This window comes from Anneissia japonica, unplaced genomic scaffold (genome assembly GCF_011630105.1).
Source record: "Anneissia japonica isolate Jap-2015-1 unplaced genomic scaffold, ASM1163010v1 scaffold6552_len55032_cov144, whole genome shotgun sequence".
NCBI classification, from domain to species: domain Eukaryota; kingdom Metazoa; phylum Echinodermata; class Crinoidea; order Comatulida; family Comatulidae; genus Anneissia; species Anneissia japonica.
In genome coordinates, this window is record NW_022732208.1 from 35,037 (window position 1) to 54,908 (window position 19,872).

General features: G+C 33.8%; 1 protein-coding gene across 1 annotated transcript in view; it reads left to right on the plus strand.

Moving 5' to 3' along the window:
• LOC117115599 (T-complex protein 1 subunit gamma-like) overlaps positions 1–19,578 on the plus strand; it is a 54,286-nt gene extending 34,708 nt beyond the window's left edge. The window contains exons 12-15 of the mRNA XM_033259456.1: positions 6,021–6,119; positions 6,644–6,830; positions 6,948–7,220; positions 17,867–19,578. Coding sequence (XP_033115347.1) covers positions 6,021–6,119; positions 6,644–6,830; positions 6,948–7,220; positions 17,867–17,968 — 661 coding nt within the window. The 3' untranslated portion in view covers positions 17,969–19,578. The remainder of the gene's footprint in view (positions 1–6,020; positions 6,120–6,643; positions 6,831–6,947; positions 7,221–17,866) is intronic.
• The last annotated feature ends 294 nt before the right edge of the window (positions 19,579–19,872 follow it).

The window sequence follows — 19,872 nt, forward strand, 5'->3', positions numbered from 1 at the left end:
GTGCTATTATTTGAAGGTGTTCTGTGTGTTCTATTAGTGTTTTAGTATACTTTTAACGGCTAAGATTGACGGACCTGGTGTACCTAGGCCTAAACACATACATAATGTAGGCTTCTCTTTGGGCGACACCGTCGGACCTGGTGTAGACCTCGACACATCTGATATACTATACCGTTACGTAAAGTAGGTTTCTTGGCCTACCACCAGCCTACCGTCAAGAATTAAAAATCAACATTTGTGGAATTATTTTCCAAGAAATGATGGTTAAAAATTCTGGACACATAAATATGCAGCATGTGATGGACGGACGAACCTAAGGGTTGGCGGGGCAGCATGTGATGGACAGATGAACCTAAGGGTTGGCGGTGGGACGGGAGTTCATCAAATGATGTTTGGGAAAATAATGGTCAGAACTATGAAAATAATTATTTAAACAACCCAAACCATTGCTTGATTGTCGTAGAAAATGTAGTAGGAATCACAGTACAGCACTGTATAGTGAGTATAATTACAAATACTAGCCCCTCATTCAAAGCCTAGGCTAATATTAATTGGGCTAGGAGCATGGGCCCAAGCTAGACAGACGGCGCCTGATTTTCGCTGCAGCTCACCATCTGAACTTTTTGGGATTAGGTTAACGACCGGTGTATAGGCCGCACCCCAAACTTCGAGGGGAAAATCGTGTATAAAATTTGCGGCTTATTCACCGGAAAATACGGTTTATGTAGCAAAAACTTATGTTTCTTCATGATTTTAAGGGGGGGGGGGGGGGAATTTGTATGAGGCTGGGCGGAAGGCCTTACAAATAGCTTTAGGATGGGCTCAAGACGTCAAGAGTGGGCGGCGTCGCCCACCTCCACCCTGCATAACGACATCCCTGCACTTCTCAGAACCCCTTATCATAAATTTCTGGATCTGCCTCTGATTTTTTTGACTGAAAATGAAAATACTGTATTACCTTACACAATCATTATTCAAAAAGATACAATAAGTTATTGCAATTCACAAATGTACATTGATTTTTTTGCGTACAAAGGAACGTACACACCCGCAGGGTTCTGGTTTTTGCCATTATTTATTGTGTACTGTCAATGGTTTTTCAATATATTGACTAAAAGTTTTGAAATTTACATGGCAGTTTCGGTCGCTGACAGCTAGCATTATCAAATGACAGGAATGTACAGGTTAAGCTACATCTCCAGCTTGCCGACTGGTGGCGCTGTGTCGGCCAATCATGCGTGATCTGATGTAAGCATGGGCCCACCCGGGTGTGGTTGCAGGGCCGACACAGCGCCACCAATCGGCAAGCTTGAGATGTAGCTTAACCTGTACATTCCAGTCATTTGATAATGGTAGCTGTCAGTGACTAAAACTGTTATGTATGTTTCAAAACATTTAGTCGATATATTGAAAAACCATTTACAGTATACTAGTTCAACTAAAGACTAGATGAAATTCTTCCAAGTATTATTATTTATGTTAATTATATTGACTGCAATATATATAGTGTATTCCGCCTCCTTTAGCTTTTGTCTTTTCTGTCATCCTTATGATGAGGTCCAGGCATTCAAAATACTGTACACGCCAACAATTATAGCAAACCATACACATACAGCCCCTGTTGTGGACGGACGAAAGTAGCTGGTACTGGTTTACCGGGAAGCTCAGACATGAAAAGACCCTTAGGGGAGAAGAAAGTTACAGTACGAGCTAGTCCACAGCGCTTTGAGACTCCGGTACAAAGCACTATATAAGTCGATCTACTGTACATTACATTACATTATTACAAGTTCCACTTCATTAATTTTGTGTACGGAAAATAGAACACTAGACTCCCTTCTGGAATAAAATGAGAGGAAATCAAATTTATTCTAAAATCATTCCTACATTAGAGAATATTTTGCAGATTTTGTTTAGGGACTGTTTTGAGAGGATAAGGTGAAATTTGCAATAAACGCATCATAAATGTGACCCAAGCTCACAAACAGGCTGTAAACTCGCACAGCACTGTGTTGAGAAACAAGCCTCAATAGCCATAACATGCCATAAAATATGAATTTCGTGTGAATTGGGTTTTTGTGTATTAAATAAAGTATAATCATTAATCCTATTCCTGAAGTTTGAGTTTAAAATTCAAAATGTAAAAGGCAAAATTTAGCCATTTTCAAATGGGATTTAGTAAAAATGAATAGGAAATTGCCAAAAATAAAAGCATTTTTCTCAAAACTTGATTTAAGAAAGTTGAGAAGATGACAATTATTCAAACGGTCATAACTTTGCTTCTAGACACCTGATTGAGTTCATTTAACTGTCATTTTAAAGTAAATGATATGTTCTATGCCATTATAACAAGAACTCATTTTGGCTTGAGGACGAGTTTACAGCCTGTTTGTGAGCTTGGGTCACAAATAGGCCTAATATTAGTAAGCCTTTACAATAATTATAATAACTCGCCCACCTCAGTAACACCATGGTTGGGGCTAAGGTAAGAACATTTATGATTAGGGCACCTCTATATGGCCAGAAATTATACTCTCAGACTTAAATTTCAAATTATCTATTTTTCCATTAAAAGAAAATTAGGAGGGGATGGGGGGACCTTGAATCTACTGCTACCTGCTCAAAAGATTATTTATCAAACGTAGTCATAATTACGAAAATGGGCATGAAAAACCAGATCACATCCTGGAAACAAAATTTATGCACCTTCCCCATAGGAGTTACTTAGACATACTGTACTCTGAGTCACGTGCCGACTCGATGAAGTTTAATGTCATACCCAGGGAAGGGCGCAGATCTGCTTTGAAAGGTGGGGAGACATTTCATTTCCACACCCACCTCAGACCCACCGTGGATGGGGCTGAGTTGCGAAAATTTAAGAAAATAGTTCTTCTAGATGGCCAAAAATGACACTTTTAGCAAAATTCATCATTATCATATCACCATTATAATAGTCAAAATAAAGCGCCATCAAATTTTTCATGATTTTTTAGCACAGATTTTCGACAACCATAGAGATCTTATTAATGTGTGTGATGTACCATAGAAGATAAAGCTTAAAAACATTGTCTTTAATGCATGTACTTTACAACCACCTTAGCCTACCGTGGTTGGGGCTGAGGTGAGAAAATTTTAGGAAATAATACCTCATAGATAGCCAGAAATGACACTTTTAATTAGTAAAATTTATCATCATTTGGCACATCACCATATTATTATAGTCATAATGAAGCGCCAACAAATTTCTCATGATCTTTTATCAGATTTTAGGCAACCATAGAGATCTTTAATACTAAGGACAACTTGGGCCCAAATATACTAAGCTTCAACTACTATAATTATTATGGTGGATAAATCACAACTTTCCTTTTCGCCTTCAGCACAATTTTTAATAATAATATTATCCATTATCATAATCATCATCGTCATCATCATCATTATCATCATCATCATCATCATCGTCATTATTATCGCCCAATCATTGTTTGTTCACAAGTGGTAATTGAAAAATTACTTTCGTAAAACAAGGTTGATTATAACCCAAAAAAAGTTACTTCAAATTCAATATTAAGTATGAAAAATTAATTCAATTCCTTGAATCAATGGACCCTAATAAACGGGAATAGGAATATTCTAGACCTATTTTAAAGATCCAATAAACAAAATTAGATGTAGGTCTAGGAGCAGTGGCGGCTCTAGGATATCAGGGGGGGGGCTAAGTATTTATGGGTGTAACTATAGCACGCAGCGTTATCTGAGGGACGAAGGCCGGAGCCAGGAGTGGGTGTGGGGGTGTCCCCTCCTCCCAAAATGAGTTTTTTTTTTTAAATTGGGACTTCTAGATGGCCGGAAATTGCTGGGATGGGAAAACTAGGCCTATTTTTTTTTTTTTGTGTCCAACTGCCCGACGAGCTTTGGACGATGGGGGTGCTTGACCAGACCGATGGGGGCTTAAGCACCCCCGCTGGTGCCGCCACTGCCTAGGAGGAAGCCACTGAGGCCTAGATCGTAGCCTATCCTAGATATGAAATCATCACACAATTTTACCAAAAAGTGATTAGGGCCTACTGTACTCTCTTAAATGCTTTAAGAAATGTTTATTGACGAACGTCTGTCAAAATAGCATACAAGTTCTTCAAACACAATCTATTCATCGTATCTGAAGTGATGTGTAAGTCTGATTAACTGTGTGTTGGCGTGTAGCAGGAGCATATTAGCATATGCACAGCTAAATGTAATACACATCTAACCGTACATCTGACCTTCGTATAATAATTTTTCGCTAGTGTGCTATGCGCAGGTCTACTAATTGCTTAATGCACAATGAAATAATAGTAAATCACATGAAATTAACTTTGGTATGGAGATACACTTCTAGATATTTTTTGGGTCAATGGTCAATGGTTGTGCACTTGTATAGTGCATTTAAAAATTGCTTTTGCTTTCTTGAAAAACAGGGAAAAAAATTGTTTAATTCATTGAAAAAAAATTGATGTGCAGCAGTTAAAATACATGTTTGCAAATGATATTGAGTGAAGTTGCTTGATGTATTGGGAGTGAATAAATTAAAAAGATAAAAAAATAGTGAAGAATAAAGCAAAAATTATATGAAAAATTATAAGAAATTGATAAACGAGAAAATCAAATAGGTAGTAGGAATTAAGCAATTGCATATGAGCAGATTGAGTGATGAGCATAGAAATTGACGAGACGTCAGGCAAAATGTGAATTACAGGAAAACTTAAAGCAAATGACCAATGGTGACCTGCCATCTAATGACCATCAGTGACCGCTGCGAAAGCAAGATCAATTTACATTGATTATATTCATAAATTATTAAGTGTTTGTTGATAGGTTTAAACAATACTGTATATATTAGACACACTGGGTACCAGTATATCTACCCTCATAATGTCTAAATATTTTATAAAATATTTACATACATCATTTTTCTTAGTGGTGAGGTACAATATACCTAAACTATTTTCAAAATGTACATTGAGACTAATTATACAGGTATATATACTTACACCAACCCTTATTTTTACCGTTTTTCTCTGTTTAAAATTTTAATTAAATAAAAGAGCAAATAAAATTGGTTGGTTATGAATCCAATTTGTAATATGAATGTTTGATATATGAAGTTAACAAATTTATAATTATTGTAATTACAGAGTATTATTATGATTGTTTGATTTTTAAAAATTTATGGTTGTGGATGCATTAAAATGTTATAATGATTGCACAAACATGGTGCTGTTTTTAATTCAATTCAATTCAAGTAATATTTATTTCACTCTTGTCATATAATATAACAATTTGTAAAGTATGTGATGATAATTCATAATAATAAAGAGAAAATGATCCTTTCATGAAAACGGAACTCTGTGAATAAGCAAGCTTTTAGTTGCAGAGCCCTATATAAAATAATAAAAACTTAGAAAATGACGTTTAACATTTAAAGAACTACTGTAAGTTATTTTTCACCAATATGATTAGAGTTAATGTATTATTTATTTAAGTGGTTGATTGGTGTGATTGCATTATTTATTTCATTATTATGCAATCACATAATTCTATTGTGGTATGCTTAATACATTGGTGTGATTACATATTTTATACTATCAAAGTGGCACCAAATTCTGTAGTCATGTATTAAATATATTTTAACAAGATATGTTCACATCTTTCTATCTTGTGCAGTCACATCATTCTATCTTGGTGTGAACATTTTAGTCCATAATAGTCATCTAAAAGTCCGTTATTGTAATCACATCATTTCATCATGGTGCAACCACACTTTCTATAATGACCATATGTTTAAATCCTGGTAATATGTTTCACATTTTTATTTTCTTATGATAATTGTTTTATGTTATTTTATCTTGGAGATCAGAGTTGACCACTGATGGTGTTGGGCCTTCCCCATGTCTTGCTCTAGACAATCTCCAAGCAATTTAATCCACTGTATATATTCATCTATTTGTCGAATTGGTAATAAATAAATAAATATGTTACAGAGCTTGTGGGGCAACCATTGCCAACCGCACTGATGAATTGAGGGAAGAAGACATTGGTACCGGAGCTGGTCTCTTTGAAGTCCAGAAAATTGGTGATGAGTAAGTAGTGACCTCAGCTAAATTCAATTACATGTGAATATGTCAAATGTCAAAGCATGTAAACAATCTAGCCTGTTACACAGCATATGTGCAAACAGAATGACTTTACTCACATTAAATTTAAACATGCTTTGTGATACTAAGCTAGATTATGTGTGTCTTTAAAGCGCATAGAGAACTTGTTACCTCTGCGATGGTGGTTAGTATTCACTGCTGTCTGTCTGTTAGCAAGATTACACTAAAACTAATGAAATGACATAAAATTTAGGGGAATGGCAAGAAAGATGCCAGTATATTCTTGAGGGTATTCTGCAGCACTCAAGAAAATAATGTGCTGTAATACAATTGCGATTCCATTATTTCATTAAGGGAATGCTGCAGTTTTGCCTATTATACACAGCCGGCATATTGTTGGTATATTTTGTTGATAAAATTAATTATATTCAGTTTACATAGTGAGATTATCATAATTTTGATGTGATCAAATATACATATTTATATATTATTTTATATTTTTTCTTAAGGTATTTCTGTTTTGTCACTGAGTGCAAAGACCCAAAGGCATGTACCATCATGTTGAGAGGCGCCAGTAAGGATATTTTAAATGAAGTTGAAAGAAACCTCCAAGACGCAATGAACGTGGCTCGTAATGTTGTTCAGGAACCATACCTTGTTCCTGGTGGGGGTGCTATTGAAATGGCAGTCTCATTTGTAAGTACTGTACATATTTAAACAGCAATACATTATTTCTAACCTTAATGTTTGTACAGTATTAACAAAGTACTGAACTAAGAAATTTAACAAAGATTTTCTATTTGTCACACTTAGGCCCTCAGTGAGAAGGCTAAAACAATTACGGGAGTACAACAGTGGCCATACCGTGCAGTAAGCTCTGCCCTCGAGGTCATTCCACGTACCCTGATCCAGAATTGTGGCAGTAACACAATCCGTACCCTGACAGCTCTGAGGGCTAAGCATGCTAAGGAAGGCAACACAACCTGGGGAATTGATGGCGAGAAGGGGACAATCGTAGACATGAATGAATATGGTGTGTGGGACCCATATGCAGTGAAAGCCCAGACATTCAAGACAGCTATTGAGGTCAGTTGCAATCTGTAATTTTCATGATAATGTATTTGATTGTTAATTTTTTAATTATCACCAGTTACAGGATTGAAGCCTTGGGGAGTAGAGTTTTTTTTGTTGTAAGGATTTGAACACAGGACCTTGGGATTAGAAGGCTGTTGTTCTGCTTCAATTACCACTATAAACCACCTTAATTTTCATGTTTCATTTACAAATTTTACGAATCACTTTCAATGAGGGAGAAAATGGATGTGGGGTTCTGGAGATGCTTATCAAATCTCTATACTTGTTTACTTTTAACTTTGGATTGCATTTTTTTTAACGAGTTTTAATGTTTACTTTTTTGCTGTTTTTGTGCACTGTACTTAGTCCTTTGCAATTTGAATTTTATTTTTTTATGTTTTAATATGAAAAGCTATACAACCAAAATTTCTTTCTATGATTTTATTATAAGGACTAATGAAATTTATTGTATTTTTTTCTTTGAGTAATCATATTATATTTAGGCTAAAATTTCATTTTTTTAATTTTCTTTGTTTTTACAATGTTAATTCAATAATTTTTATATGTGCATTTTACCTCTTTCAATTATGATCTATTTATATTTGACGTTTCCACACCTTCTTAGTTGTTTTTGTAACTGTAAACATGCAGTATTCTTCAGTGTTGTGTTTCATGATTTATTTCCATTCTAGAATATTCCCAGTTGCCTGCTTTGTAAAACCTTGATAATAATATGATAAGCATAGGCAATTGTTGGGTTCCACGATTCACTAGGTACTTGTAAAAGCTGTAGGGAATGCGAGATTAGGCTCCTTGCACTGCGAGATTGAGACTGAAAGCATCTCGCATTTCAAAGTTGAGATGGAAAGCCATACACTAACTAGTAACTGTCGTCTTACAGATGTCAAGTAAAATGTAACATGATGAGCAACATAATAATATCTTGTTAGACTCTGATGAGACTCTAAGGAAGGAACAAAATTTGAAGATACACAGGCACACAAAAATAGCATCGCCAAGACTCCCACAGCACTACAGAATACCTAGGCACTCAAGAATCAGTACCCAGTGGTGTATTCAAGGTGGCCCGGACCCCCTAAATTAAGAATATTTTTTGAAATTGGAGATAAATAGAAAATTATATTCAAATTTAAGTCTTGAGAGTGCCATTTCCGGCTGTCTAGACGTGCCATAATCAGAAATTAATTCAGCCCCAACCATGGTGGTAAAGAGTTCCTTTAGACACTCAATCTGTGAAGTCCCTCCGATAAGGACACAACCATAGGCCCAGTGAACATAATTGGCATGTGAACTCTAAATGTACTCTGATCTGTTGAAACAAGTAGGGGCTACCCAGGGGTACATGTGTCTATACTAGTGGATGGGTAAAAGCAGCATCTACAAATGTATTAGTTATTTGCAGTCTTAAAGAGGCTGAAGATATTTGCCGACGAGTGGTCCAAACCAAATGGTTAAATAGAGTCCCACTTTGGATCCCACAATAAAAACTTCCTGGTAGGGAGAGTTTTTATGGCATAGTATCTGTAATACTGTAATATAGCCCATATTGTGCTGTTAGACCACAAAACTAGGGATTGGCAAGCAAAATATTATTTGGACAGGCAAATTATTTTTTATTTTTTGATCAGAAGACCTCGTTGTGCCGTTGGACAAAAGGGGGTCTAGGCCTGTCCGGGGAGGGGAAAATTCCCCCTACCCCCACTAACACCACTATTTCCTAAGGAATTTCAACCTTGAATTTCTAAGTGATCTAACTTCATTTTCTCATACCATGGAGGTATAAAAATAGCAATACCAATATAAAAAATAGCAGTTTGGTTTACTGTTGTTGTCACTATACACGGCAGAGTGTTAATATATACAAAAAGTGCAATTTCAAATGGACATGCCATATATAATTGCTCATTGGTCAGAAACTGTTAGAACGCCCATTACCAAACTTATAGGGAAGCTTCTTTACATCATAATGTACCTCTAGAATGATTTTGAAGGGAAAAAAGATATATTTTTTTTATTCAACTTTTTAATCTATAGCATTTATTTAAAAAGTTATAGAGCTACTCAATAGCTTAAAAATGACACCAAAATTAGCTCAATAGGTGCTATGCTTACCGAGATATGGTCAGTTAAACATGCAAGGTATCGCTAATTAGCTGAAACTTTGTTAGCACGTATCTCGCTAATTAAGAGGCCTAGATCAAAAATGTTTCATTTCTGATCGTTTCTCGTGGGTCCCAACCACAAACTAAAATTTGAACAAAATCCCCATCCCTAGACCCCGTACGCTGGGGGGACCTAGGCGGCCCTAGACTCATCGCCAATGACGATGAGATATGTATATTTCTTCCTAATTATATAAATTTGAAGCATTTAACTAATTATATAAATTTGAAGCATTTAACCATCCTACCATCTTCTTAATTATATATATTTGAAACATTTAACTAATTATATAAATTTGAAGCATTTAACCATCCTATTTTACATTTACCAATAACATTTTTTTTTTCTCCTCCATCTGCATGTTTTTAGCAAAACTATGTGCTAAATAAGAAAACAAAATTTTATTTTTATTTTTATTCCACCTTCCTCCAATGATCTTTAAAAAAATCAGTACTCGAAACAAGGAATAAAAAAAGTCTCACCCTACAATGTATATACATAAAACTCTATATTTCTTAACCCTGTATGCACTGAAGAGATCACTTCCATTGTTACAAATTTTGAAAATAGCAAAGCACCTGGTATCGACCGTATAAATTCGTCCATTTTGAAAAAATTCATCCATTTAATTTCTGAACCCCTCTCCTTTATCTTTAATCTTTGTTTGTCAAATGGTGTTTTTCCTGATAGCCTAAAATTGGCAATAGTAACTCCAATTTTTAAGTCCGGTGACAGATCAATTTCTACTAATATCACTCCAATTCAGTACTCTCTGTTTTTTCTAAGATACTTGAATGACTTCAACTGCACTTCTTCAACTCACAAATGAAATATTCTTCCAAATTATTTTCTTTTCATTTATATGCAGATGATACTACCCTTCTCCATTCGGCTAATGATATCGACTCCCTTTTTAAAATTCCCTATGATAATTTACCTAATGTTCTCAAATATTTCTCTGCTAATAAACTCTTTGTCAATTTAAACAAGTGAAATTGCATTATCTTTCAAAATGTCCATAGACCACTTGATAATTACATAAATCAACTCAAAATTAATAATCAGGTAATCCCCCTCGTTAATGAAACTAAATTTTTAGGTGTTGTTATTGATAGCCGTTTAAGTTGGAAAAAACACATATCTGAAGTTGAAAATAAAATTGCTAAAATTATCGGCATTATTTACAGGTTATCCTTTTTTGTTCCCCAAAATATTCTTCGTGTTTTATACTGTTCTTTGATCCTTCCCTACTTGAATTATTGCAACTTGGTCTGGTCCAACACTTACCCCTCCCATCTTAATAAACTGTTACTCCTTCAGAAGAAAGCCGTTCGAATTATGTCGGGTGCACCTCCGCGAGCCCTCCCTTGATCTTCTAAAAATTCATAACATTAATCATCTTCAGCAATGTGCTTTTATGTTTTTCATGGGTAAATTTCTCTCTCCCCCCTCAATTCAAATCATTACTTAATTTTAATTTTGATTATCATAGTCATTTTACCCGCTCTTCAAATCATCTTCATATTCCCTTTCATAGAACCACTTCTTTCCAGCACAATATTCAATATACTGGTCCTAAGTTATGGAACAATCTCCCTCGCTCCATTTATAATTCCTACTCTAAAAAAACTTCTGTTCAAGACTGAAAAAACAATTCTTATCAAGTTATGCATAATTTTCTCCTTTTACCCATTCTTGATCTCCATTACCAACTCGTTACATTTTGTTTTTGTCCCAAAATGATAAAAGAAAAAAAATTGCATTTCTGAGCATCCTTGTTTTGTCTGCTTTGTCTGTCTTGTCTCCTGTTGTCCTGTCCAGTCCTGTTTTGGCTTTGGTTTTTCTGTGTGTTTATTTCAGGGCAGCCCTACACAAGCTCCGCTTTCTGGGTTTCACCCCTCAAACTTTGCTGTTTATTTATTATTTTATATATGCATTATTATTACTTTTGAGAAATAAATGTTCTTTTGAACTTGAACTTGATACACAAATGCTAATGTGTGCAGAGAGAAAACATGATTAATAGGGTACAAGGGTAGGCCCTATCAAACAAAGTGTCTGGCGTCTGATTTGAACCCTGACTCTCATAGTTAGTCTTTCTGCTGGGCCGCATTTTTCCATAGAATATTGATAAGCTTCAGTGACACTTGGAATTCTGGGTCTGTTTTTTTCATACAATATTATCTAGGCTTAGTTTTAGAATTCATTGCCGACCATATATTTTGTGGCAAGGTGGTAACCAGGTGGGGTAGGGGGTTAGTTGCAAAATTTATTAATCAAATTTTGAAAAGTGGCCATTTCAACCATAATACAGTAATTTGGCTTCCTTTGTAAATCTGAAAAAAAAAAAAAAAAAACGAAGAAAGCGATATAGATTTTTGGTTTGTTGTGATAGAGCAACACAATTTTTTTTGCCCTATTATTGATAGTTTAATTTTAGAATGCCTTTGCTACAATCAGCTGAAAAGATGAGCAAAATTCTTCATTAGTAAATATTTTATGAGCTATATCTGCAGTTGGCATATCAGCGTAGGTTACTGTAAACTGATTCTATTCATAGACTGTTTGTCTTTCTGCTTCTGGATTCATCTTGTTGCAATTCAAATCACTGGAATTTCATACATTGCAAATGTTGTAAATTGGTATCTATAATTGTGCATATATTCCATATTCAATCAATTTTGTTCATAAAGAATTCTTGAATTGTAACAAGTAAGTGCATTATGGTGTTTTAGAACTTCAGAATTCAGCATTATGAAAAGCATACTGTATGAAAATTTAGAAAAATTATTCTTATCAAAAAGCTTAGTTATTTATCACTTTAAAGCCAATTCTTTATTACACTCAATCTGGTAATGCTTAAATAGTGTTAAATTGTTTTTACTCACAAAAAAAAAGACATAAATATGTGGTAAAGGTAAGCCAAACCAGTCACTCGTCGCAAAATTCGATTTTTAGATATTAATACAGGGTTAAAGATGAAAATGGGTCTGTAAAATAATTTTAAAAATTATTTAAATCCAACGTTTCCTTATTAAGTTACAAGCGTTTAAACATACAGCGGTTTAAAGAACAATAATTTAGAAATCAGCCTTCAAATTTTATGATTTCGGGCATTTGTCAGGCAGAAACCATCACCAAATTGTTAAAAATTGTTGCTTCAACATTAAAAATGGGGAAAATAACAGCATATTATGATATATAAAGGTTAGTGCAATAAAATAGATTTCAAAAATGTTGACATTTCACCATGTCTTGGCCATTCTCTCAAACACAATTTGCGATGAGTGACTGGTTTAGCTTGTCTTTGCCACATATAATTTAATAATATTTAAATAATATTTTTATTTAAAAATTTAATAAGTAAGTAAAATATGTTTAAATAATATATATATTAAAATATATTAATTATAATATTATAATTTTTTGGATTAGGATAGATTGAAATGAAATGTATGCACACATACACATGAAGAGTAAAGTAACAATGTTTTTCTTTTCAATTTCCAGTCATAAGGCCCAATAAAAAAAATTATTAGTTTATCACCCTCGCGTGCATGCCTTTTATGGTACTGAAAAAAAAAAAAAAATTGAAAAAAAAAAAAAAATTTATTTTATTTTTTTTTTTTAATTAATTTATTTATTTTTTTCAATTATTTTATTAAATAGTTAGTATATATTGTTTGCATTATCTAAATCATGTTTTACTTTGAATATCAATGCACCAGCAAACAAACCAAGGGTTATATTTGGCTTTAGCAAAATAAAAAATTTTAAAAAAAGCCTTCCTCCCTCCCTCATCACTTTTCCTGCCCAGATAGGGTGATAAACTAATAATATTTTTTATAGGGCCTAACACAAAATAAGAATGATATGAATACTGGACTAGGTTATGACATCACAAAACAACTGGTGCTTACCCTAGGCCTATGACCTATAGTAGACAAATTGAAGTTTTGAATCATTTAGTAACCTGGATATGTTAGCTTATTGGCTAATCAATTTAATTGACTTTGGCTTTAACATTTGTTTTTCCGAACCATGCTGACACCAATAACACAATGTCCTACTTCCATACTTGTTGTAAGTGTCTGTGATGTATCAAATTTTGCACAGTTCATAGGCAGTCTAGTTGGTGCCAGTACTTAGAATGTACAGCTAGCATCTAGGATAGGATTATAGCCATGTCCGTACCTTAAAAAAATTTCATGAAAAACATTTCATATGCGTAAATATCATGATGACCATATGTAGGCACATGATGACTATACATGGTCATGATGACATCACATGATGACCATATGTAGGCACATGATGACTATACATGGTGATGAGGACATCACATCATGACCATATGTAGGCACATGATGACTATACATGGTGATGATGACATCACATCATGACCATATGTGGACACATGATGACTATACATGGTGATGATGATATCACATGATGATCATATGTAGGCACATGATGACTATACATGGTCATGATGACATCACATGATGACCATATGTAGGCACATGATGACTATAAATGGTCATGATGACATCACATCATGACCATATGTAGGCACATGATGACTATACATGGTCATGATGACATCACATGATGACCATATGTAGGCACATGATGACTATACATGGTCATGATGACATCACATGATGACCATATGTAGGCACATGATGACTATAAATGGTCATGACATCACATGATGACCATATGTAGGCACATGATGACTATACATGGTGATGATGACATCACATGATGACCATATGTAGGCACATGATGACTATACATGGTCATGATGACATCACATGATAACCATATGTAGGCACATGATGACTATAAATGGTCATGATGACATCACATCATGACCATATGTAGGCACATGATGACTATACATGGTCATGATGACATCACATCATGACCATATGTAGGCACATGATGACTATACATGGTGATGATGACATCACATGATGACCATATGTAGGCACATGATGACTATCATGGTCATGATGACATGCTAGTAAAGTTTGCTACCAGAAGTCGGAAACATTGCACATTTTCCAGGAAGCTGTTTTAGAAAGCATAAATTTTTTTCCCCCCCTTTTTTCTTGCTCTGGAAACCACTGTTAGGCTATATATACAGTATAACGTTTGGTGCTTAAGGTATTTTGTGATAATTTTTATGTTCAGAGGCACACAATCGGTTTACTGTTGTTCATGCTTTTCAATCAATGTTACAGTCCATTTAAGCATCATGTAAACAGCATGAAAAAAAACTAGTGATGAGATAAGCTAATTTTAGCTGTTGGAATGTCTATTTTATATGTTTGCAACAAAGAATTTGCAATGATGTCATTGAAGGTATGTTTACATAGAATAAATCCGGTTGATGCATCAACGTTAAATGTAATTGTGTTGAGAAATCGAAACCACTGAGGTTTTTGCAATCCTATGATGCTCCTCGATAAGCTCGGATTACAATCCCATGATGCACCTTTATAAGCATTAGTAGTTTTATTTATTATTTTTTATTTATTTCCTCTTTACCCTGGTCAGTGTATTGGGAAGGTTTTGAAATGTATTTGATAAAGTGTAATGTGAATGAGGAAGGATGTGTATAAACCGATTCATTCTCAGTGATTACTCTCCCTCTGCAGATGCCATTGCTGGGGATTCTTATGCATCATCTGCTACAAAATGTAAATATCAGAATCATGAAACGTACAATACTGTATGTTGTTTCCATCATAATTTACTCTAAAATCCATAAGCTACTCTAAATCCTTCTCACCAAAATACATAGACATGACATGTATTTGGGGAACCCCACAGAATGTCCCCAGAATTGGTGTAAATTGGATTTGTCTACAAAGAAAGAAGGTAATGAGTTTAAAGGTTGTGATAGAGATGTGTGATGTGTGTGGGAATGGTAATATGTACTGTATGTGGTTGTGTGAGAAAGGATAATGTCTTTGTGATGTGGGCGTGAAGGGTAATGTGTATTTATATGTGTAGGAAGGGTGACGACTAATGTGTATGTAGTGTTTGGAAAAGTATAATACAGTTATATATGTGATGTGATGTGTGTGGGAAGAGTGAAGTGTATGTGACAGTGTGGGAAGGGTGATGTGTACAGTATGTAGTGTGTGTGAAAGGATAATAATGTACGTGATGTGTGTGGGAAGAATGAAGTCATATTTGTCATGGAATTATGAAAGTGTGGTGTGTTTAAAAAAGATGAATTTCATGATCTAATAAAAAATATTTATTTATTTTTATAATACATATTATTTATAATGATATATATATATAGAATTTTCTCTCATAATTTAGCAGAATGCTACAAAGAATGTTATTGCAAATTGATAAATTACTATGAGACTTGATTAACCTTTAGATGAATTACTACAAACAATTATGTATATCACAAATATTGAATAATTATCCCTGTCATAAAAATTGTTAAGTACTGTAATATGAATGTTACAAGACATCAATAATAATATATTATTGTTATTGTAATCTTTTTTTTTTTGCTTACTACATACTGTACAGTAAATGATTTGGTATTAAATGTATTAGAAAATTCATTTCCATGGGCATACCAGTTATACATGAGGTGTCAGAGAAAAGATATGTTACCTAAGTGCAATACATAAACAGGTCACCTCTCCCTAGCAGCTATTCCATAGTTACACTTAGAACAGCTGTTAGCAATGTAACAAGAAACAAGCATCCATAATGAATTTGCTGTTAGCATGTTTATGCTGTTGCAGTCTAACTTGCACACTTAAGCATGGTGAACTGCTGCCCTAGCATAGGTCACAGTAATGCGTGTCGCAAGTAATATATTATTCCTGATGAGAAATTATGGAGATTTTTTCCCGAATAGGTTTTCATTTGTTTGGAAGTGTTGTGGTTATCATGGTTTTTTTTTTCTTTTAAGAGGGGATTTGAATAATTGGAAACAAACCTAATTTAGATATGGATGATTAACCACCATCCGCTACATTAAAGTTGACCATAGCATATGTTTTGTACAGCCTGGCATGTAAAGGATTCTAGTATACTGGATATGTATTGATTAATGGATTCACACATTCACATGTAATATACACATCATTATTTATTATCACTATTATTATGATCACCTTATTATTACTATTAACTTAATGGCTTGGAAGTTATTATCAGACTTAGGAAGTTACCTTTCATAGTCAATGGCTCTAATTTTCTTTTCATTAGATTAAGACACTTTTGTAGTACCTCAATCGGTTAGTAATATTATTCTTAATTAATATTATCATCATCATCATCAGTATTATTATCATTAGTATTGCTACAGTATCTGTTGTTAATTAATTATAATTATATTTATTATTTACTGTCAATTTTGAAAGTTGCAATATTCCAACTTGTGTAAAATTTACATTTGAAAAGCAATTAAAAACTTATTATTATTATCAATTTTACATCATAATTATTATCATCACTTATTATTATAATATAATTACTATCACCATGTTTTCCAAGGTCTTCTAATTATTATATCCAGGTCCCTAAATTATTTTGCCCAGGTCCCTAAATTGTTTTATCCCAGTTGATTGATTCTCTGAGATCCCTGAACTAAAACTATTTTTCAGAGATGCCCTAAATAGCTTTAACCACAGCTGGGCAAAATGCGGGCCACATGCGACAGTGATTTCTTTGTGGCCCACGAAAACGAATTAAAAACTCTATGTGTGCACTTTGTTTTTTATGGCCCACCCAACACCAATCATCTGTAAATAGTAATATTAAAACTGAAAAAGTGGTATAACGGAGGTGCAGGATTTTGGAAGCACACTGGAACCATCAAAATTTGGATGCAGCCCTTAGTGTTAAATGAAAAAATCACTTTGGCCTTCCGACCGATTTTTATGTTCACCCCTGGTTTAAACCATACTCACACACAACTACTGTATCTATTATTACATACTGTAGGTGTGTGCGATTCCTAATCAGCATTTCACTAAAATGCATCATCAATGAGAAAGGACAAGTCAAATGATTCTAGATAACTCTGTACTTTAGGGTTGCTGTGACCTGGTCATGAACTGTGCTTGGAAAATGAATGCCTGCATAATTATCAGAATAATGTCAAATATCATGACATTTCAAATGATAGTGCATTCAACTATGAATTTATATACATTTTTTTTAAAATCCTTGATAAAAAAATTACCAGGTGAAAAAATTTATATCTCTAACTTATTTATTATACAGTATATATATATATATTAATTGTAGAGCAATGAATGCTGCGACTATATAAATACATTATTAGATTTAGGAAAGGTTTTTTAATTAATCTTTAATTATGCCTGTAACCAATACCGTTGAAATGCATTGTAATGAAAATATTAATTTTAAACTATATCTTTCAATAAAAAGGAAAATAATATGTGTGCATTTTTTTTTTGTAGACTGCTATGTTGTTACTAAGGATCGATGATATCGTGTCAGGAACTAAAAAAGCTGGTGACCGAGAGGGTGCAGGAACTGTAGCCCCCACAACCGACGGTTAAACTAGGATATATGCGGTCTGCTATACAATTTTGAAAATAGACTGTTTCATGTTGTGTATGATAAAAATTCAGACCAAATCATAGCTGTAATGCATGTTCAGGGTGCACTGCTTGTTAATAAGGTGCCCCAAACGTGTATTAATGCTTTATGTCCAAAGCTGCATTATTGGTCGTATTTATGTTGTTGTTGGAGGTCAAGCTTATGTTTTCTGTACAAATATGAAACTCATATTGGTCTTTGCCAGGGTAGTGTGTTAGCTAGCTTTAGTGGTATATTGATGAGGATAAAATGTATACCATTTTTATACCTGCTACTGTTGGAGGCAGTCTCAATCTCCTTTTGATATGTTGTACTAACCTGACATATAATCCATTCTTGATGCTACATTGTTATTTGTCAGATTTAACAGTGTTTGATAGGATCTTTGGTGAATCAGGGGATTTTCCGACATTTGAAGACCCATATTGCCTAATCAAGCAATGTCAAGTATGGTAGAGAGTAATCTTGTAGTGTATGATATGCACGGCTTCAGACAGCTTAAGTAAATTCTTGATTACAACTGTAAAAACTCCTTCACATTACTGTCAACAATTAAAATGTTTGTAAACAAATTTAATCCAAAATTTGTTTATGCATGCACCTAACGCGTGTGTGTCAACAGCCTGGCAGGCTGAAAAATGGCAACGGTATAGAAAATTAGACCAGGAAACTAAACAGTGACCTTTTAGAAACATAAGGATGTTTTAAATCCGTATGTGATTTAGTTATTTAAAACCAATAAAAAATTAAGACAGTTATGTATACTGAAAATGTGTCAGGCTTTTGGTGCACTGATGCATGTAATGGATGGAGTCTATGAAATATAGTATTGTGAATTACACTTAAAGTAGATAATAATAATAAAAACAACATAGAAATTGCATGTTGTCTTCCCTTGTAATATACTTGAGGCTCTGACTACAAAAGAAAAATTGACAATCATAATAATACTTTGTAACATCCTTAAACTATGTCCAGATTATCAAATTTTCTTTGACAAAAAACTATTGTATCCCCATTATATATTCATGATGTGATGTGTTGTCATGACCATGGCATGTTTTTGTGAAATAAAATTTGATAGTATGGTAATTTCCAAGGTGTACGTAAATCGGTGGTTTAGCTGTCATGATCTCTTTATTTAATCTCATTTGTTGCAGGCCACAAAAGACAAACAAACCAACAAGACGTACCATTTTTTTTATGTTGACAACATCTTGAAGTTGGTGTGAAAAGTTGGTGTAACAATCAATAATGATGTACTGTAATAGTAATTTTATCAAGGTTTATTAGAGTGACACTTCTCTGATCACATAACCAAAAAAAAAACCATTTTCTTTTCTTCTTGTAAGTGTAGCAACAAAGTAATTTATTTTAAAAACTAGGTGATTGAGTGTGGAAAGCCATAATGCGTGCTTATAAGGAAGGCTTGAGGGTTATATGTTACTGCAATTTTTTTTTCTATTGCGATGTGTTTGCTAGTCGTATGCAGCGGTTTATAAATTAGAGGCTTATAAATAAGCTTCTGAACAAAATAAAACGGCCAAATAAATTGGTTCTAGTGACAATACAGCTTGTGTTTGTTTAATTATGTTGATATTGTTCAATATACGGTTCAAAAACACACTCTCTGTGTTGACTTAATACACTTTAACAGTAATTATTTTTATATTAAGCAGTCAGTACCTGTGATTATAGAAAATGATTAGCTTGCAATTTGATGAGAAAATAGTTTTCCTGTCAATTAGCAGACACGATAACACTACTATTACTATATTCTTTGAACTGTCCCTATTGGCATGATAATCAGTTTAACGGTTGCATTTGTAAATCTTTGAAAAATCATCTGGTTCCTATGTATTGT